We start from the raw sequence: 22,843 nt of genomic DNA, 5'->3' as shown, positions 1-22,843 counted from the left end.
TTGGTTTATACTTATATTTGCTAATTGACATTTTTTTTGTTCATGTTCGTGTATCATCTTCATGTGTTCATAGGTTAATAAACATGACTAACCAGTATTCAAGGGTGTATTGTCAATGTGATAGTTACACAGGAAATGGTACTTGCCACATGATATGATTATGCATTTTTAGCAACTAATTTTAGTCCATGCTTTTGAGACCAGCTATTTGTTTGGAGTATCATGATATCCTCTGGGGAGTTTATGATGGCACAACTTTTGCAGTCATCTGTAAACTTGGTCAGCCACAATCCCTTAACATTAGCTTTGACATCCAAAAACTAGGGGGTATACCTCTAGTAAGAGGTCTTTTGAAGGTGGTGGTAGAGCCACCCACTTTCATTTCCTGGGTTCTATTTGTAAGCCAAATTGCTATCCAGTGAGTGACATAGTGATTAAAATTTAGTTTAATGATACTTATCATTATGACATCCAAATGTATGATGGTGTTGAACACCTTTGTGAGATCTAGATGTGCAGTGTTCCAGGGAAGGTTCCAGAACCTACTAGCATGCCCCTCTTGACATCCTCATCTTGTAACATAAATGCCCATGACCTGTCAACTATGGAGAAAGTGATATATATTTTTTAACCTCCCCTGGAACACAATTGCATCACACTGAAACAATGCTTGTATGAAAATGAATGCCTAGAGGTAGGTAATTTACAAACTCTAGCATTATGCCACAACAAAGAGAATACTGGAGTTTGTAAAGTAATTTACAAAATATTGGATCAATGCAGTGTTCAATATTCTGGCTACAAATAAGTGAAAAGAGGTAGGATCAAACCATAATTACACTCTCTCCTTCATGAGAGTGAACTTGTTAAGGGAAATGTTATGTGCATCAAAGAAAAAATATTTTTGAAATGAATATCAAAGTTAAGTGCTGTTTTGCAGTTCATTGTAGTAGATTAAAGCCCTACATCAGTCATACTAGTTTAATATGGACTGGAATATTACTTAATGTGTATTGCAAAAAATATATTTAACTATTTTTGTATATATATATATATATATATATATATATATATATATATATGTGTGTGTGTGTGCATGTTATTTTATAGTAATGTGTAGTATAGTAAACCCATTCATTAGTGATATTCAACATGTGTGTACTATAAAACTGGACATAAGTAAATATGCAGGTAACTGCAAACAGATACAGCTAAGAATCGTATGTTATAAGGGTGTTATCAACATGCTAATTATATTGGGAAGAGCTATGAACTGTCTATGGTTCTCACTGAATATAATCACATGAAGGTGATAGTGTACCCACCTATGATCACATGTATGTGACAGTGCATCAGTAGTGAAAGGATGCTTCATACCTCGCTGCACCTCCTGGCATCATTTATTAAATATCAGAGAAGTACAGAGAGAACAGTACCATCTGTCAGTATAACATAATGTAGATACCTGTGAATAAGTAATACCACTTCAGGGTGCTTACTGTTTATTTTGTCCTGAAGCATACATTTTTAATTACTATGCAGGGAGAGCTCCTCTCTCTCTTGTATCAGCCTGTGCCCTAGATTATGCAGCCTCATACTGCATGGTCCAGGAATAAGAATTATTAGAGAGGGGATGACAGTTGTTTGCTTGTTTTATGCTGCATCACGTGTTGATCTTTCTCCAGCATGTACAGGTGGTAAGATGGTCCTGTGGGAACAGGTGACCCATGTCAATGTAGCAATCCTTAATCACGGATGCACTTCTTGGGCATAGGAATAAAACAGTGATGTAGTAGAAAGCTTTTCACGTGTGGCAAGGAAAGTTGGCCTGTCTTCTGTCCTGTACTGCCACTGGTAAGATGATGGTAGAGGCTGGAAATTAACTCAGCTTTTGGTGGTTTAAAGATATACCAACAAAGGTTAGATGGGGGTGACGTAAACTTTTTAGACTCTTGATTTCCTTCTCTGAGTATGGCTGGATTAGGCAATCGTCCACTTAAGGGTTTATGGGAATTCCCATTGGTCTGTGATGAACAAACACTTGTGCATTTGGTAAATAGTTTGGGTTCAGTAGACAGTAAACTGAATTGCTTACAAGAGGTGATCAGAATAGGTATTAAAGAGGTAATCTTTTGTTGAATTTTTCTTCTGCAGGTACACTAATAATTCATTTTTTCTAGGGACAATTATACTGCAGTAAAAACTCCCCAAAGGCAGTCAAAGTCACAAAGCATTAGTTAATAATGGCTGCTAACATCCAGCAACAAAAATGACTGTAATAAAGAAATCTGAAAATAAGCTCAAACTGGGCTACTTATTGCTCTTTGAATGTTGCTTGAAAGGAGGTAATAATGTGCTGTGCTTCTTATAACAAAAACAGAACTGAAGTTGGCACAGGCTACCCACACCTTCATAGCTGCACATGTTTGTTGAGATTCTTAGCTTACGGATGAGACCACTTTCACTGTAGGATATCTGACAATAGAAGCTTGGTAGAAAGACAGACGTCTACTTGAATCTAATTTCTATGTATAAGGAATCATACTGCAGCAGTGATTGTTGCTATAAATATCTACTATTATAATGACATACTCAGAAAACTGTTCTTTACATGTTGATACCAGAAGAGCATATACTGTGGCCATGGCCTTACAATCATGAACACCAGTAAGCTAGTAATAGTCCAGGTATTATTGTCTGTCATGATTTTGTTGATACATAATTTTCTCATTACTTTCTACACTTGGTTCAATTGCATGACCGCCCTGCTGCTCATGGCAACAGCATCAGCAAAAAGGCAGCACTTGAACTGCATTCCATCTCCCTTCTGTGGAGTTATTTCAGAGAAACCCACACACACACACACACACACACACACACACACACACACACACACAGTTTTTCTGTTAATACACTTCTGACAAATTTTGATACATCATGAAGAAATGCTTTGACTGATATATTTAAATGACTTTTACTGTACTTTTTATAATCAATGGCTCATTTTAGTAAAGACCGATATCAACAGCTAGTGAAGAAATCCATTTAATGAAATGCTTTAAAGATCTGTACCACATTTTTACTGTTTGTTTAAATATTAATAGTCCGCATAAAGCTGGAAGTAAAAAAAAATATAGCAACTTCCTAGGAAATGTGTAGCTGATATACAATGAAAAGGACCATGAAAAGAACAAACTCTTCTTGAATGCATTAAAATTCAAATACTTGTGGAATGAAATAAAATAAAATGAAAAAAATGAAATATTCTTAAAAACATGTACATTTCTAGCAATGAGAGCTACTGACTGAAATTAACATCTTCTTGACTTTTATCACATAACCAGCATTTCACTTTATGATTTCTGTACTTTCAGCTCAACAAAATCCACAAAACTCACAGCTGACTCTGGACCAGCTGACGTCGACATCAGTAGTCCAAATGTGAAGCCAGCTGATAAGGAGGAACCTTCATATCCCACTCTCACATATAGCCGTCTGTCCACAGCATCACTGTCCCTGTCCATGAATGAAGATTGTATGAATGTAATGAGCTCAGATGAAGTAGCAAAGTACCTGGAATTGAGTGATGATGAAGATGGCAATCAAGAAAGCAGTCTGAGGTGAGCTTTTCCAGGTGATGGTGATGTTAGTAATGAGCCGATGTGCCAGTTAATGGAGACATTAGTAATGAGCTGATGTGCCAGATAATGGAGACATTAGTAATGAGCTGCTGTGCCAGATGATGGAGATGTTAGTAATGAGTTGCTGTGCTAGATGATGGAGATGTTAATAATAAGCTGATGTACCAGATAATGGAGACATTAGTAATGAGCTGCTGTGCCAGATGATGGAGATGTTAGTAATGAGTTGCTGTGCTAGATGATGGAGATGTTAATAATAAGCTGATGTGCCAGATAATGGAGACATTAGTAATGAGCTGCTGTGCCAGATGATGGAGATGTTAGTAATGAGTTGCTGTGCTAGATGATGGAGATGTTAATAATAAGCTGATGTGCCAGATAATGGAGACATTAGTAATGAGCTGCTGTGCCAGATGATGGGGATATTTGTAATGAGCTTTTGAAAGCCTAGTCTTTGGTGCTAAATTATGGTGGCTGCTGGCCATCCACCCACTCCTGAGCTATACATAAAGTTTAGAATAGCAGTGTTGGTCAGCAAGGTAGGTGTTGATATAATTTTTCAGGTATTTATTGCCTTGAGCGTGGAGTTGGGGGGGGGGGGGCATGGTTACTACACACTTGTTCACTTCTCACCCTGAAACATATATCATTTCAAAAGTAATAACTAATCCCTGTTCACATGGCAAATGATATTGAGTGACATGGAGACAACACACACATAGAATATATTCAATAGGAATGTTGTAGAACTATGTCACATTTTACTGGCCCTTCCAGCTGTCTTTATAAACAAATTGTTTTGCTTCCCAGGTTCCTGCCTTAGGGTGAAGTATTTCACTACATACTGGGACAAACCACCTGAGTGGTGGGATTAATTAGGTACACCAAGCTGTATGATATGCCATGCAAGAGCCTAATACTGATAGTAGACCACCCAGCTGTTATTAGGAGAAATGGGAAAGGTTTCATCAGTGAACAAAGATGTGATGCTTTTATCTGCTCTCTTCCTCTAAGGAAATGCCATACATGTTCTACTGTAAGTCATACAACTACTTTGTGAAATTATTCCACTTTCAGACTAAGTCATCTAAATCAAGAATGTATTCTATATGCTTACCACAGAGTTTTTTTAGAGAGATTTATATAGAAAAGAGATTTATATAGACATTTGCCATGGCCCTTTTCAGTTTAAACAACAAAAAGTTATAAGCACACAAGACCACATATTTGAGGATAAACAAACTTACTGGGGGATGAACAGTTATGCTTAAGATGCAATAGGACATGTAGGTGTGAAACTGTCTTATAGTTCATGTTTATTTATCAGATCATATGCAAAAGTCTGTATGAAGTAACGCACATTCAGAAGCATGTATTAGGATGTGTAATTTGCTGTAAAGGAAGTACTCTAAATTTCCAGCAACTGCTTTAGCACATGCTTTGTTGATTATCCTATGAAATACGAGTTGGTGGTTTACTGTACTGAAGTCCCTCTCAGCCCTTCCTTCCGAAGTCTTACATTTTAACAAGATTCTTGAAAAGATATGTCTTACTGGAGGTTAAGCATGCTTCTATATGCAGTAGTTTGCCTCTTGAAATAACATCTAAAGAGTTCCATATGATTGTCCTGGAAATAAATACTCCAATCATATTAACATATCAAATATCATTGGAGACGTTTTCATATGAAAAGTCTCAACCTGAGGGACTTGGTTTCAGAAGAAACATCTCAGATGTCAGTTGCTTCTTGTACAGAAAGGTCACAACCAACTGCTTCCTGCTAGGTCAACCGACATTTAGATGAAAGGCTACAGTGAGAGACAGTGCCCCAGAAAGCAAGTGACAAAGTTGGTCATTGTGTCTTTGACTCACTGGCAAATTGTAATCATATCTAATATAAGAATTTCCTACCCAGTTTGCTCTAGTCATTTTAAAGTACTTTTAAAAGTAAAAGAAAAAGATCAGATTTGTTGCACAGTGGACACTTACAGAAAAAGATATATTTACCATGCATCCCTACTACCAAAACTTCAGATATATAAATAAATGATGGCTTCTATTTCCACTGCCTGCCATTAGTCTCTCATCATTTGGCCGTCTGGCTCATATCTCCTCAAAGACATCTGTAACCCCTGCAGCTACGTTTATCTTAATAATTTTGCTGTTATGCACTGCTGTGCTTATGTCCATAGCCATTTCCCACTACAATCCTGAGTTTACACACACACACACACACACACATATATATATATATATATATATATATATATATATATATATGGTTTGCTATCAAAATCCCAAATGAAGAGACTCTGCAGATGGGATATTGGACGGCAGATGGTCAATTGCTGTGTTGCTGACTGTCGATAGTTCATATCAGCGAATGCCACAGGTCATTCACTGATATGAGATCGATCTGTGGGCTAGAGATCGCAGTACAGTGCAGATTGGGACATTCATCCCTTTCCTTACTGTAGTGTGATCTCGGAGTTGGCATATATAGTTAGCAGGGGGTGTGGGGGGCAGAGGGGCTTGCCCCCTGCAAAGACATGATGTGAATTGTAGTAGTTCCACTTACCTGAGCTCCTATGTGGACATCATGTTTTATATTCGGTGAAGTTGTCAAATCTGCTGAATTCATTCAACAGATTTGACATTTTACCTAAGTGAAATCTGTGATTTGGCCTTTCTATTCGAGGTTCCAAATGGATTTTGTATCAACTTTCGAGAGTTTGATAGTAAACTATATATATATATCTATATATATATATATATATATATATATATATATATATATAGAGAGAGAGAGAGAGAGAAGGAGTGTGAGAGAGACAGAGATGATATATATATATATATATATATATATATATATATATATATATATATATATATATATATATCAATAGCTGTGCTCTTTGTCAAGCAATAGGCCTCATGCATCAATGATTCAGATATTGCAAAAACCTGTAAGAAAGCAGTACAATTTTCAAAAGATCATGACAAACACATATATACTAAGCACACAATCAGCTATGCACCCTGAGGAACAGACAAAAGAGTTATATATCCTTGAATCCAAAAGACAGATAATCAAGGAGATGGTACAGTTATCATCATTTGCACAGGGTGTTGTGGGGGTTGGCAGGAGGCCTAGGCTGACACAAAAGATAGTGAGTGCGTGACACACAGGCAAAATGTATGCCCCAGCTCTGTTAGAAATGCTACATCTAAAGAAATCCTAATCCCTCTGCACCACATGCTCCAGAGACCTCAACCTCATTACCACAATCAACAGAACATACTGGAGGGGCAGGTTCATAACCCAGAGGCTGCCCATGCTATGGAATAGTCTTCCCATACATGTCAAGCAGAGCACCTCACTGGCCCTCTTCAAGAGAAATCTTGATGAGTGGATGGGAAATAGAAAATTCACCCCAGGGATCACTCCAGTGGCTTTACTCAACAGAGGCACTGGGAACTAAGGTTGGTTGGCACGATGCCAGGGTAATCCTATGGCTAGGCTTATAAAGGCCCCAGGGCCATTAGCCTAGTACACACCAATGTACACATCTATGAACCTATTATGTGACTATTTATTCTATAATCCTCTCATAATGCTCCTTTTACTCTTGCTAAAGGTTATGTGATTATTCTTGCACCAAGCTTATAGTTTTTGGAGAATGTCGACATCTTTTCTAGGGAGTTATGTTGCACAGTTTGCAGTCATCATCATATGTTATCACCAGTAGTCTTCCCCACTTTTAAGTCTGATAAGGACAGCCCCAAAAAGTGGCTCCAGTACAAAGCACTGTAGGATACCACGGAATATCCCTGTCAAAAAAACAGATAACCTGCTCACCTTGACTTGCTGCGTCCCTTTGTACAGACAGTGTTTTAGTCACTGAATTACATATAGCTTGACAGCTAATGCTTTTAATTTGTTAGTTATTTCCTTATAAGGAATAGTGTCATAACCTTAGGAAAGTTAAAATAAGAAGTCATCCCTTCATTAAGTACTGCTGTTACTTTTTCAAAGAATGCTACAGGATTCAGAGGATTTGAATCTAGAATTGTTGATTTTCCTGTACAGGATTTTGCTGGATAGTCTTATAATCCCATCTGATGCCACCACTTTAAGATATGGTCTGGGTATGGTCTCATAAATTGCCCTATTACAACCAAATAATATGCAAAGACATTGGTTTTATGACTATAATTGCTGTCTTGGGTTATGACCAGGACCTACAGCATCCAAAAAAGCTTCACACTGAGCAGCCTAATAACAAGAGTTAAAATCCTGGCTTCCCAGGAATTAATTTACCTCTCTTAGTCCATTGCCTTTTAGTGTTAACTTACCAGCAGTAAGCTGTGGTAGATTACAGGGGTGAAATGGTGTCTGCCTAGGGTCACAGCTCCAGTGGGAGAGGGGGTACCCATAACCAGCCAACAATATAATTTCATTAAGAAAAAATATATACATCTTTAACATTTCTAACTCAATTTAGTTAGCTTAAATGCTGAACATAACTGTCAAAAGAACTGCACTTTCTTTTTATGAAAAACAAAGCAAAACAAACCCACAAAATTAAATGATAGACACTGCAGATGCAATTTCTCTGTATAGTTGCACTGCCTTCTTGTGCATATGCAGCAGAGGCTAGTGCCATTGGATTCTTTATTTTATTATTTATACCAACATAAAGAAATGTTTAAATAAAGCTGAATGAATGAATAAAGAAGTAAATAAAGCAGCCCCCTGGTGAAGCAACAAGAAAGATGAGCAATACGAAATTGTACATTCAACAACTGCAGACAGATCACAGTAAATGGTCACAATAACATGAGTAACTATTTTGTTTTTTTTATTCTGGCAGGTAACCAGATATAATGCTAGCTGTGGATGCAAACAGCTTGTTGTTTGCCAGTTTAAAGCTTACATTTCTTTCTGGCTACTGTTTATGTGTAAAAAAGTTATTTCCCTAATTTGTCCCTGACTTTACCTCATGTTTTGGTGTGTGCTTCACGACACTTTATGTTTATAATTTTTTTTCTGGCAAGTTATTGAGGATTGCAGACACTAAATGGAAGGCAAAGTGTCTCTGGCTGTGAATGAAAACAACTTACTGTCTCGTTATTTCATAATTTTAAAATATGGCTTTACATACTAAAAGTGCATTTATATGAAATATGTTGGAATATTTATTCTCTGGTGACTGTATAAAAAGAGTTGAAACTGTCCCTGATTTCAGAGAATGGACCTGACATTTGCATATGTTTTCTTGCCTGTGCCTCATAAAATTGAAGATTTTTAGGAAAATCGTTGAGGACATTTGACTTTTCAGACTTCATAGGTGTGTACTAGGCTAATGGCCCTGGGGCCTTTGCAAGCCTGGCCATAGGATTACCCTTGCATCATGTCACCCGATCTTAAGTTCCCAATGTCTCTGTCGAGTAGAGTGACTGGTGTTATCCCCGAGGTGAATTTTCTATTTCCCATCCACTCTTCAAGATTTCTCTTGAAGAGGGTCAGTGAGGTGCTTGACATGTATGGGAAGTCTATTCCATAGCATAGGCAGTCTCTGGGTTATGAACCTGTCCCTCCAGTATGTTACGTTGATTGTGGTAATAATGTTGAGGTCTCTGGAGCATGTAGTGTGGAGGGATTGGGATTTCTTTAGATGTAGCATTTCTAACAGAGCTGGATCAGGCATGGCTTTGTAAGTCATGCAGAGATCACCTCTAAGTAGGTGATATGAGACAGAGAATAGTTGGAGTTTTTTTGAGTCTGTCCATAGAGGACAAGTGTTTAAGGCCTAGCATCATCTTTGTGAGGTACTTTTGTGGCCTCTCCAGTTGTTGCAGGTGTCTAGTGAGGTACATGCCAAATGGGGCATTGTACTCAATGACTGGCCTAATGAGGGAAGAGTAGAGGGAGACAATGACCTCTTTCTTCCTGGATGCAAAACCCTTAGTAATGAGATGTTCCACATAGGACTTTCTGACCACAGTGGCAATGTGGTGATCAAAAGAGAGGTTGCTGTCAACCTGTGTTCCCAAATCTCTTAACGCCTTCTGTATTCAGTGGACTACCATCAATGTGGTAATTCATGGGTACCCGTTTTTTTCCCCAAAGGGGATGATGACATTTTTTGGCATTGAGCTTAAGGCCATGGTTCTGACACCAGTTGTTGGTCTCAGTGAGGCCATTCTGTAGGATGTCAACTTCACTTGGGGAGTTAATAATAGCTCCCAACTTGCAACTGTGTTGGCCTGGACTTCAGAGAAGTAGATACGAAACAGGAGAGGACCCAGGACCGAACCCTGTGGGACTCCACTCCTGACTAGTCGGCAGTCTGACTTAGAGTCTGCTACTTTCACACTGTGGGTTCTATATGTGAGCCAGTTGGCAACCCACCTTGTGATATAGGGGTTGATGCCTAGCTTAGTGAATTTTTCTGTGATTATGATGCCAATGCAAAAGTGTTATTTGGCACCTTTCTATGCATATAAGATACTTAAAGTCTGTCTCTGATGCAATATTTAAAGTTTGTCCCTAATTTGGGGCTTCTGTCCTCATTATTTGTGGGGGTTTTCCCTGATCCTTGCTTCAAAGAAGCTGAGTGATATTTTTTCTTTGCTGTTATGTGAAGTTTAAATGGCAAAATGGCTGTAGCTGTGCTGGGCAAAGGTATGAACTGTTTGTAGATGAAGGTAATATATTCTGTGGTTGTTTGCTTAGATACCTATCTGGCTTTGCTAGACAAATGTGCATTTGTGTGAAATAAGTTTAAATATTTATTTATTTATTTGACATTTGTTGACTAAGTTAGTCCGACTGAGCCTGAGCACTTTTTCAGCGGAGGTCCAAGGAGAAAAACTCCACAAATAAGTATTACTAGTACAATAACAAAGTAGCACATGCTTAAATATCAGATAAAAATTACAATCAACATTATTAGCATAGTCTGCACAATCACGTCTGAGGGTTATACCCAATGTACTTCATTAGGACTTAAGTACAATCAATAACAATAATACTAGTATTAAACTAGACTAGACTTACAATGACAGATCCAGTTATTATATAGATAGTTTTTAGTAGCTGTTTTGAATAGATGTCGGCGATTGATATGTCTAATATCCAGTGGAAGTTTATTCCAGAATTGGGCTGAGGAGAAGCTGTGAAGGTTTTGTCCTATTTTAGTTTTAAGCTTGTAAAGAGAAAGAAGGTTTTGTTTAGAGCTACGAAGGGATCTTGGAGGGGAGTAGGGGGAGATGAGAGGGACGATGCTAGGATAGAAAGAGGGCAGGTATAAAACAGAGTGAATTATTTGGTGCTGAGAGAGAAGAAAGAGGTGAGGAAGCTCTAGCCAGTTTAGATTTTTAAGAGCTAGACAGTGGTGAGAGTGGTAGGAGTAGTCTGTAGCAAATTTAGCAACTTTATTGTAGGTGGATTCTAGTTTTGATAGGAGTGTGGCTTGAAGATTGATGAGGATTTGTGAGCCATAGAGTAAGCTTGGGAGAAGGGAGGCATGCGATAGGGCAATGTTGGCTTTATTAGATAAAATTATTTGGTTCCTGTAAAGGAGTCCATGTTTTTGGTGGATTTACTTAATGTTGTTGAGAAAGAGTAGGTCAAGTTTGAGATGGTCATCAGTTATGACCCCGAGTAGTTTGGTATTTGATAACACAGTAATAGGTGTGTTACTGAGGTATGTAACTGAGAAGGAAGATTTCAGATGATTCATAGTTTCGAGGATGAAGAGCAGGTGTTTAGTCATTTTTGCATTTAGTATTAGCTGGTTCTTAATATAATTAATTAATTAATGTTATATATATATATATATATATATATGTATATAATTTTAGAAAGAGGGGATAGAATTGCAATGGGCCTGAAGTTGGAGAGTTCAGAGGAGTTACCTCCTTTATGAATGGGTATGTGCAGAATTGTTTCCAGACTGCAGGCACTTTAGATTCAGCTATGAAATGATTGAGTATTGAGATGGGGAGGGCAAGAGAATTGGCTGCTTTCTGGAGAAAGAGTGGAGGAAGATCATCAGAGGGAGAGCAAGGTTTGAGCTTTAGAAGCAGGGCTTTAATGTAGTTGGTAGATACAGTTTTGGGAGAAAAGGCTAGAGAGGGGTTGAAGGGTATATGAGGGTTGTTGGGGGGTTAATATTTGAGTTGGAGTTGGTTTGGGTAATTAATTTACTGATTGTGTCAAGGAAATAGGAGTCCAAGTTGGTAGCAGTTTCTAAAGGTGTATTAGTGGGGCAAGGTTTGGGGTAAGAAGGGTTGCCTGAGTGAATAATTTAGTTGATGGCATGCAAGAACTTCTTATGGTTAGCTAAGTGAGAGGTTTGAGGGTCGTTATAGAAGTTTTTGTTATTATTAAGTCAACTACTGAAACCAGCGTAGATAGCCACTTAAAAACAAACAAAACTGCAAACTGAACGCTGCTGACACTCGTAAATAAGCAGGAACCAAACAGCTGTTAACCACTTCGATGTACTGTGTAATGATATTCCAAGTTGTGGTCATAGAAACAGTACCACAAAGGATCGCCACTCACTGAAATAATTTTTATGTCTTTAATCACACAAATGTTACAAATGTTAAGCGCTTTCACTCGTATATATGAGCTTCTTCAGAACAACCAGAGTAACCTGTTAATCACATTTAAATACATAAAATTGGCGCCAAAAGGCAATGCATTAAAGCTGCAGTACATAAAACACTATTCTTAATAAAATATTATAGTTTTAAAAATATTTTTTTGTGTAAATATTATAAAACGAAATGTCAAAAACATCACAATATAAATGTACAAATATATATTGTATTGTTGATATGTAAAGACTACTATAAAATAATCTACCTTAAAAATAAATACACTAAACAGGTCAAAACCTTATAAATAAAAATGTGTAATATATTTTAAGACACTTTCCTAATATGTATAATAATAATGTGTAACCTAAGTCATCTTTTTAACATCAATAAAGGTTTTACTGTGATATAATCATTTATTCCAGGCAATGTCATTGCGTCAGTAAACACTTGCCACCAGTATTCCTTGTATGCCAATGTGTTTTTTATATTTCCCCCTCTAGGGTTTGCCTTAACAGTTTCTAAAATTGCAAACTTGAAGGAATGTTCAATGCCTGATGTACTAATATGTTTGTATAAGGCATTTTTTACATCTTTTGATCTAATACTGTATGCGTGTGAGTAAATCCTTTTCCTAAATTGTCTTTCAGTCCTGCCTATATAATAGGCAGGACAGATGTTACACTTAGCAATATAAACTATCATACTAGTTTTACAATTTAGATAAATTTTATAATTTAGATGAATTTCTTAGGGAGGTTCCAAAGTTACTTATAATGTTGGAGGTGGGAGGGAAGTTTGGTTTTGGACCAGAGCTTCCAAGCCTTGTCCCTCTGATGAATTAATTAGCGGGTGGTATGAGTTAGCCAAGGAGATATTGTAGATTTTACCCTAACAGTCTGTAAGGGGGCCAGGGAGTTGAGTATACTAAGGAATATGGAGTTGAATTTAATTAAGGCATCCTCAATGGGTAGCTGCCTAAGAAAGGACCAGTTAATGGCTGAAAGATGGCTGATTAATTTATCAGAGTCAAAGTTAGTCAGTATATGGCATGTTATGAACTTGTGTAGTCTACTATAGTATGGAGCATATCTAAGCACTTTGATAGGACACTGGTCACTGAGAGTGTCAGGCAGAGTTTTAGGGAAGTGATATTTATTTGTGTGAGAGACCAATATCCAGTCAAGTAGAGAGATATGGTTAGTAGTTTTGTTAGTATAAGTGGGAGTAGTTATTAGTTGGGTGAAACCATGTAAATTAATACAGGAGGTGGGAGTATCTGAGGAGAGGGATAGCCAGTTAATGTTAACATTACCCAAGACTATAGTTTAATTTGCAAAGTATTGGGTAAGCCAGGAGAGAATATTTTCAAGTGCAGTGATATTGTTACTAGGGGTAATGTAAATTGCAGCTATGTTAATTGTTTTGTGGGCATTAAGTTTACAGTTAGCTAGCAGCAGTTCAGCTGGGGGGTGGAGAGGGTGGGAGTAGCAAGAAAGGTCGCAGTAAGGTGGCTAGAAAACATGACAGCAACATCACCACCTTTTTTCTGAGCTCTGTCGAGTAGTAAGATGTTATATCCTGGGGGAAGAATATCTTTGTCAAGAATATGGTGTTTTAGCCAGGTTTTACAGAGAGTTATGATATCAGGAGAGTGATGAAATATCCAGGCATGGAATTCTGTGGTTTTGTTGACTATGCTTCTGATATTCATGGAATACAGAGAAAGGTGTTTTGAAAGAATGGTATGAAGGGGAGAAGGAGAGTAAGTGAGCATAGAGCTGGATGAGGAGGGGAAGTCTGGTCCAGGGTTTGGATGGATGTTACCAGAAAGGAGCAGTGGAGGGTGAGAGGGAAATAAATAGTGAGAAGGTGGGAGAAGAAGAAGAAAATATTTCACCTTACTTTTGGGGAGGGTAGAGTGGATGGGGAGAATTTTGATTTGAGAAAGATAGGGAGTTGTAGAAGGGGTGGGTGAAAATGTCAGAAATGAGTGAGGGAGTTGTGGTACAACTAAAGGATACATGAAGGTAGGCGACAGTAGTTAGGTTTTAATAGAGTATTGTAGGAGGACAGGTTATGTAAGAGTATTAGGGTAGAGATAGAGAGGAATATTAGAAGCAGGTTATGGAGTTGATGGTGGAGAATGAGTTAGGAGGGTGGGAAGTGTGACAACGTATAGGTATAGAGGTATTATCTAGATAAAATTAGGAAGATTGTGGTAAGTAGTAGGGAGAGTGGTTAGAGATATACGTTGTAGGGAATTAGAGGAAGTAAAAGGTCTGCTAATTCTTATAGTCTTCAAGTCTGTGGGAAGAAGAAATGAAGGTGTAGTAGGTTAGATACTAGTGGCAAGTAAAAGTGGATGTGGCAAATAGGGAGGGAAGTTATGCAGCAAAGGGTATGGTTAGAAGATAGGGGAGAATTCAGAGAAATGATTAGGAATGACAGGGTAAGAAAGTAGATAGGTGGGCAGGGAGTAAGGTGAAACTTTGGGTGAGAGAAGTTGATTGAAGGTGATTGGCTTGAGGGGAGGAGCTGAGGGGGAGTGGTAACAAGGGGCTATGTATAAAGGAAATGATGCCAGGGGTGAGTGAGAATGGGGGTAGGGTAGGGGAGCAGAGAGAGCCCGAGCATAGCGAGAGTGAATGGAGCAGGATGAACCATGGAGTGGTCCAATGCAGCGTGCTAGAGACAACCACAGAGTGGTCCAAGGCAGCATGCTATAGACACCCACAGAGTGGTCTGAGGCAGCATGCTAAACCATGGAGTGGTCTGAGACAGCATGCTAGAGACAATCCATCATTGAAGGTTTGAGGAACTAAGGTCAGTACATAGCTCCTACCTAGGCAAAACTAAAGAAGAGAAGGTACGAGTGAAGAGAGTGTATAGCTGATCAGAGAAACTATAATAAAAGGGATTGCAGCTAAGGAGGCAGTATACAGTAGTTGGAGATGATTGGGAGGCAATAGCGTAGTTGCGCTGTGTAGATTTGAGTAAGCCTAGCCAAAAGACTTGCTAGGGAATAGTGAAGGACCAAAGAAGAGGTGATGGGGATGAGGGCCCAGTAGTGTGCAAATGCATGAGTGGTAGGCTAAACTTTATCACAAAATGTAGCTAAATGTAGCCTAAACTACATTGCATAAATATACTAAACAAGACCTACACCAAATTAGTTTTAGATACTGGTCGTCCAGCATTAGTTGAAACTCATCAGGTGTATGATGCATTCCAGGGAGCACATCTGGTAGGGTGAAAAGTTTTCAATGTAGTATTGGGACTGCAAGACTAAATTAGTTTTAGATACTGATCGTCCAGCAGTAGTTAAAACTCATCAGGTGGATGGCTTGTTCCAGGGAGCACGTCTGACAGGGTGAGAAGTTTTCAATGTAGCAATGGGACTGCAGGACTGAATTAATTTTAGATACTGATCATCCAGCAGTAGTTGGAACTCATGAGGTGGATGGTGCATTCCAGGGAGCACATCTGAGAGGGTGAGAAGTTTTCAATATAGTTTTGGGACTGCAGGACTAAATTAGTTTTAGATACTGATCGTCCAGCAGTAGTTAAAACTCATCAGGTGGGTGGCTTGTTCCAGGGAGCACGTCTGACAGGGTGAGAAGTTTTCAATGTAGCAATGGGACTGCAGGACTGAATTAATTTTAGATACTGATCATCCAGCAGTAGTTGGAACTCATGAGGTGGATGGTGCGTTCCAGGGAACACGTCTGACAGGGTGAGAAGTTTTCAATATAGTATTGGGACTGCAGGACTAAATTCGCTTTAAATACGGATTGTCCAGCAGTAGTTGAAACTCATCAGGTGGATGGCGCATTCCAGGGAGCACGTCTGACAGGATGAGAAGTCTTCAGTGTAGTATTGGGACAGCAAGACTAAATTAATTTTAGATACTGATTATCTAGCAGTAATTGAAACTCATCAGGTGGATGGTACATTCCAGGGTGCATGTCTGACAGGGTGAGAAGTTTTCAATGTAGTATTTATGTAAAGGAAAGCTTTCAACTCTCTGATTTCACAGAATACTTCTGATTTTGCAAAGGGTTTGTCTGTTAGTCATAATTTTTTTCCTGGCAAATCACTGAGGATTGTAGTTACTATATAATGACAGAAACACTTTATAATCTTGAAATACTGAAATGTCGAATTTCAGTACCTTGGGACTATAAAGTCAAAGTTTGAAAATAGCGAAAGTGCATAATCGCAAATTTGAATATCTCAAATTCGCGGTTATGGCTTTACGCTACGTAATGTCCGGGACTGTATGTGGATTTAGGTGCTATGTCAGGTAAGTGAGTGTTCTATAAGGGTTTTGGGTGGGAGTTTGAGGGTATGTGAGTGTGCTGATATGTGTGATGTGTGTATGAGGGACTGTAGAATGTGTGTGTTTGCTTTTGTTTACTCTTTGAGTGATCTCAGAGTTAGTATATATAAGTGGGGGGGGGGTTTGCACTCACAACAAAGTATTAGTTTAAGGGTGTGCACACTTATGAAACGAGCATATTGTACATTTTTTATATTTTTTCCCCTAACATATTTGTTTGTTTTTCAATTGACTCGTGCAGGTTATAGGTCACATTAAAGGTGGGAAAAGTTTTGAAATGATTTAATTTGGTCTCATTTTTTTATATCACAAAAACCTAGCATTTTAACAGGGGTGCGTACACTTTTTTATATCCACTGTATGTATGGCAAGAAAATCTAGAAGATTTAGGATTTCTGCTTGGAAGTGTTTGCATCTCCAATTTCTGAATTTGTGAACTGTCTGAAATACTCAAGTTACCTTTCCAGTGTGTACTGTCAGTGTCACTAATTCAACCCAATTATTTTACATTCACCCAGAGGGAATATTTCAAGGTTCTATATTAAAACACAGACAAAGCTGTTAATAGAATGGCCTTATCATCGAAAATGCCAGTGATAGAAGTCAATTTTACACCCCCCTGCTAATTATATATACCAAATCCAAGGTCACACTATATTGAGGAAAGAGCAAATTTTCTGATCATCACTGTACCGTGATCTCACAAAACACACTATCCCGACATTTTCTATGATAAGGCTGTTCAATTAACAGTTTCACCGATGTTCTAATATAGACCCATATTTCAAACCTTTGAGTGGGGACTACTTTCATTCATTCATTTATTTATTTATTTTACTTATCTTTTATTCACTAGGTTAGCCCCACTATGTTAGGAGCTTCTTTTCAGGGGGAGACCCAAGGTTGTATTTATACTACCAGGAGAAATTTGGCCAGGGCAACAGGGAACTACTTGTTATTGCTGTGAATGGGACCAATTTTGTAGGAGCTCTTCCTGTTTCCATTCCAGGTACAGAGATGGTCCAGAGAAACTGGGAGGCAGATGGAAAGAGAAGGAGGTGATAAGAGTGTTGAAAGAAATGAAGCAGAAAGTAAATATCAAAACTGCACAATGCTTGCAGGATTCTGAGAAAATCTTGCCAATAAATCTATTTGATGGAGACGAGTCAGCAAATGATAGATGCATAATTACAACCCTCCAATCAAGAGGGTTGTAGTAGGATTTACTTAAAAAATGATGGTGCAGAGCAAGCCAGAAAATGAAGGAGATGTTTCCTTGAGGGGAACATTATGGAGAAAATACAAAAGGATGATGCAGAGACAATCCTGAAGAATAGTGGTAAGCTAAAAAAGAAAACATATGCAGAAAAAGTAAAAGACAGCAGAAGAAGAGTAGCAGAAAAGAAGGCAGGAGAAAATGAAAAACAGAAGTACATGGTAAGCATTCAAAGTAAAGAAGACAAAGAAATGGACAGGTATGAAGTGTTAGGCTATTTAATAGCTGCTTTGGGTGTAAAAGCACATGAGGTAAGAACATGTATTCTTATTAACAAAGAGACATAGTATGACATTATATTTACATATAGCAAGAATGATAAATATGGAGGGGGGGACAGGTGTGTCGCAAAATACTGGGGACAACCCAAAACATGCTTTTCTGTTTGTTTTGAGGAAAATGACATTTGCTAAGTAACTGTCACAAAAGAAAAATTTATATTTGTGGGGAAATGGGGCATGATGCAAAAATATAACTCGAAATGTTATAAATATAACAAAATTGTGCATTTATGGATGGTTTACAAAACTGAAAATAAGAATAATGAAAAAGAAAGATAAGAAAATGAAAAAGAATAAAATGTTTTGAAGTAGTAGAAAAAGAAGAAAAAATTTATGAGAAAAAAAACAAAAGAGGGCATATAAGACGGTTCTCAAATAAGTGATGAAGAAGACAAATTAGGAGGTAGTAAAAAGAACATTTAAAGGGATAAGTAAAAAAGAAAAAAAGAAAAAGAATATATCCAGCTAATGATTTGGGGTTAGTATAACGATTAAAGTGATGACTCACAGAGACAAGAGATAGTGTTTGATTCTCACATTTGACAGGGAAGTTGGCTAGGTTTAGAATGGCCTATTAAGAAAGCTAGCCTAGCAGTTAGCTATAAAATTATAAAACCATGAATCTAAGGAAAAGTGAAAATGAAAAGTTTTAGCATGCTTTCTGTAAATGTGAATAGTATTAAGAATATAGTAGGAATGGTATGGATATTGGAGTGGTGCAACACTTGTGATGTAGGTTTAACTATATTCGAAGGCAAGATTCTTAACAAATGAAGAAAGATTATAAACAGAGAAACTATGGGGACGAATTTGAGAAATGAGGATGTCCTGGAATAGCTGTAGTCAGTACAAATAACAAAGGTATTAGATGTAGCTATAGCAAAAATAAGAATATAAGTATATAAAATCATAACAATTATAACATATGCTTATGCTAATTGCAAGGGAAAGGAAACCTTATTTAATCACATTTTAGACTATGTGGTGATGAATATAAATATTAGAATAACAATAGACTTTGTGATTTAAGAGGCAAGTGTAAAAAGGAAGGAAATATCAGAAAAATGTCAAAAATACATGGACTTCCAAAAGGTTTGTGTGTGTGTGTGTGTGTGTGTGTGTGTGTGTGTGTGTGTGTGTGTGTGTGTGTGTGTGTGTATATATATATATATATATATATATATATAACTGAAATAGATAATTTTATTGTAATAGAAGGTTTAGTTATAGGAGAAGGGAAGGCAGATGAAAAAGGATTTTCTGAAAATCTTGCAATATGGATAGAGATAAAGTAAAAGAAAGAATATATGTGTATATATATATATATATATATATATATATATATATATATATATATAAAACAAAGGAATAAAAAGGATAAATGAGAAAGATATTACTATTTTATAAAAACTGGTCAGAATGCATATTTAGGAAAGAATATAAAAATGTTTTTAGGATATGAAAAAAGTAGAGAAAGAAAAATATAAAAAAACACATGATGCACTGGAAGAATTAGAACATAATGATAGAAAATATTTTGACAAAGAAAAATAATTAGATGAAAGAAATCAAGAAAAAATACAACTGTTATATAAGCAAAGACAATATTTTTACAAAGAAAAAGAGAAGAAGTATCAAGTTACTTAAGCAGATTAGTAAAGGAAGATGGTGTAATGTAAAAGGAGAAATAGAAAGAACTCAGGAAAAGATTATAAGTTGTGCAGACAATATTTACAGGAAATGTTTAAAGAAGAAAGGTAGTAAAAATATGGAAAGTAAAAATATTAACAGAAAGAGAAAATAATGAGATGGAAAAGGAGATTTCTTTAAATGAGCTCGATAAAGTATTAGGATAAGTAAATATAGATTTGGCTGCAAGACCAGATGGAAAATGGTGTTAAATGTATAAAACTTTAAGGGATTTGCAAAAAAAAAAAAAAAAAAGATTGTGAATGAATGGTTAAATTAAGGTTTTATGTATACATAATTATGTAATGTATTACTTAAATTCATAACAAAAAAAAAGACAGAAGGCAATTAAAAACTGGAAACTGATAGAATTGAATAATAATGATTATAGGATCTTTATGAAAGTAAGACAAAAGAGATTTGAAACTTCAATGGAAAATATTATGGAAGATTTTATGTGTGTGTGTGTGTGTGTGTGTGTGTGTGTGTGTGTGTGTGTGTGTGTGTGTGTGTGTGTGTATAGTATAAAGGGAAGGGTTGTAAATCATTTTTAATGATAGAGAAATTGTGAACAGTATTATGAATTGAAAAGAAGAAGCAAAAGTCATCATAGGAGACCTTAATATGGAAATTGATACAACTGGGCATGAAAGCTTATGGGTAATAATGAAAGAATATAATACAAGTGAAAAAGTTAGGAAATTATGTATGTCAATGTATAGTAATAATAATAAAGTAAAAATATTTGTAACTGGCTGATTAAGCCAAGAGGTAAATATGAAAGTGGTGTAGGACAGGGATGTCCACTGAGTTGTATACTCTTTGCATTAGTTATGAATGATATGGTATGCAAAATAAATGACAAAATAAAGGAGGTGGGGAATATAACGCCTGAAGGGTTAAGAATTCCTGTTCTCTTATCATATGCAGATGATATTATAATAATTGCAAAAAATAAATTGGGATAAAAGAAGTAATAATTTGCACAAACAAGTGTCTGGGAGTAACACGGATGGTTTTAAATTAATAGAAAACTAAAGGTTTAGGTGATGTAGTAAAGATAGGGTCAATATTTTACAATGAATACAATTTCTGTGTTAGGTATAGAATTTGTGAATAAAGATGTAAGCAGAATTCAGTGGGGAAAACAGTAAAATAAATAAAACAAACCAGTTGTTTCTGGAGAACATAAAATTATCATTCAGTAAAAATGCTTATATGAAAATGTCACTGCTCATGGGGAAAATAACATACAAAGCAACTGCATTTATGTTGCCAACAGTATTTGTATAGAAATTATTGTAGATAACTTATATGGGCTTCTACATTATACCCAGCAAAGATAGAAGTCTTACATGTAAATAAAGAAGAAGGTTTAGGGTTAATTAACCCAGTGGTGTATGTTGCGTCATTAAATTTGTGCAAAGTGTTAACATTTATGAATGAAAAACTTAAGAAATTAGTAGTAAAACTGTATAAATATATGTATGATAAATTTGGGGCAAGTAAAAGAGAAAAAGAGTATAAATGAAGAAATAAAATGTTACCAAGAAAAAAATACTTTTGTGGAAAATAATAATTGATGATATAGAAAAGGTAGAAAAGTAAGGTATATGGATGTAATGATAAAAAACATTACTATGTAAAACAATGGGAAAATCTAACATGAAAAGGTAAAGCTTTAAAACGTACAATCAGAAAATAAAATGTCAAGATTTTTGTGGAGACTGGTAATATATTAATTAGCAGTATAAGGGTATATGCTCCACAAAAAGAAATGTGTGGCATATGTTTACATTGTCAAGAAGAGACTACAGAACATGTATTTTTGAAATGTAAGAGTAAAAAATTTATGTGAAAGCTATGTAAAGAATATTTTTGAAGATATAAAAGAAGTAGATAAAATAAACATGGATATGATAAAATATGAATATTATAAGAATAGAAGTAAATAATATGTTTAAAGAATAGATAAAAAGTTACTTTATGTGTTATATGGAATGAAGGAATAAATGAAATTATGTTAATGGTAAATGGATTTTAGCAACAATATTGATTAAAACCAGATGGTGTTTGTGGAAAAGGTAGCGGGGTGTAATATGGATGAAAATTTAATATGATTGTAAAGGAAATTATGAACGTGTAAATAAATTTGTATAGTTATATATTTGTATATTTGTAAATATTTGTAAATATATAAATATGTTGTAAATAAAATTTTGTATATAAGTAAAGGACCCCCTACTCTTTTTGATAGGTGCCATGAGATCTTTTACCCACCTGAGCTACCACCAACTCAAGCAGATAAGATTTTGGTTTAAAATCTCATTAGTAAGATGATATACTCAAGACAATCAGACTGTGCTTGCTTTTTGTGCCATGAAAGACCCAATCCAATTTGACCTTCACTTTCTTTACAAAACATGTAGTTTTATATACACACAAAAAAAAAAAAATAAACAGGACTCACTGGGACAGAGTTTCCTAAGTCAATATATTCCTAGCCAAAGGAGTAAGTTAACACTACAGGTGAAGCAAAGTACTACTTTGACTAACTTTAAGGCTTGTCTTACTAATAAAATAGTATAACCATGAAGTAGTAGGAACCGTTAACCAAGAACTATAAACTGAAAAACAAACGGTCCAGCCACACTTGAGACGGCTTAAAAGATTTATTATAAAATTAAATGTATAAGCGCTTTCACCTGCCCAAATGCAAGGCTTTTTCAAGTATAAAAAGACAAATTCAATTGTACCATTTAAATACCCTTTGCCCTCTAAAAGGGTGCCAATTCTTTAAAGAAACTAAGTTTTAAAAATCAAAATCAAAGTGTTTATAGAGACGTATCCTCCCCCTTGGTTACAACAGTACTTACTATAATCAAGTACATTTTGTTTTACATAATCTGTTTAGTATGTGTATCTAAAGTACATTACGATGGTCCTGTGTTGTGCAGTGCATGTGACCCTAAACCAGACCTATAATTTCTTTGCTTTTTTC

At 36.3% G+C, this 22,843-nt stretch overlaps 1 protein-coding gene across 4 annotated transcripts in view; it reads left to right on the top strand.

Moving 5' to 3' along the window:
- Window positions 1–22,843, top strand: part of ROBO4 (roundabout guidance receptor 4) — a 1,497,877-nt gene that overhangs the window by 1,143,962 nt on the left and 331,072 nt on the right. For all 4 annotated transcript variants that reach the window (XM_044081194.1, XM_044081193.1, XM_044081195.1 and 1 more), the window contains one exon: window positions 3,375–3,620. In XM_044081194.1, coding sequence (XP_043937129.1) covers window positions 3,375–3,620 — 246 coding nt within the window. The remainder of the gene's footprint in view (window positions 1–3,374; window positions 3,621–22,843) is intronic.

Source organism: Protopterus annectens, chromosome 8.part0 (assembly GCF_019279795.1).
Source record: "Protopterus annectens isolate FY-2018-M chromosome 8.part0, PAN1.0, whole genome shotgun sequence".
Classification (NCBI taxonomy): Eukaryota; Metazoa; Chordata; order Ceratodontiformes; family Protopteridae; genus Protopterus; species Protopterus annectens.
Note: the sequence above shows the minus strand (reverse complement) of the source record. Positions and strands in the feature narration are given on the sequence as shown.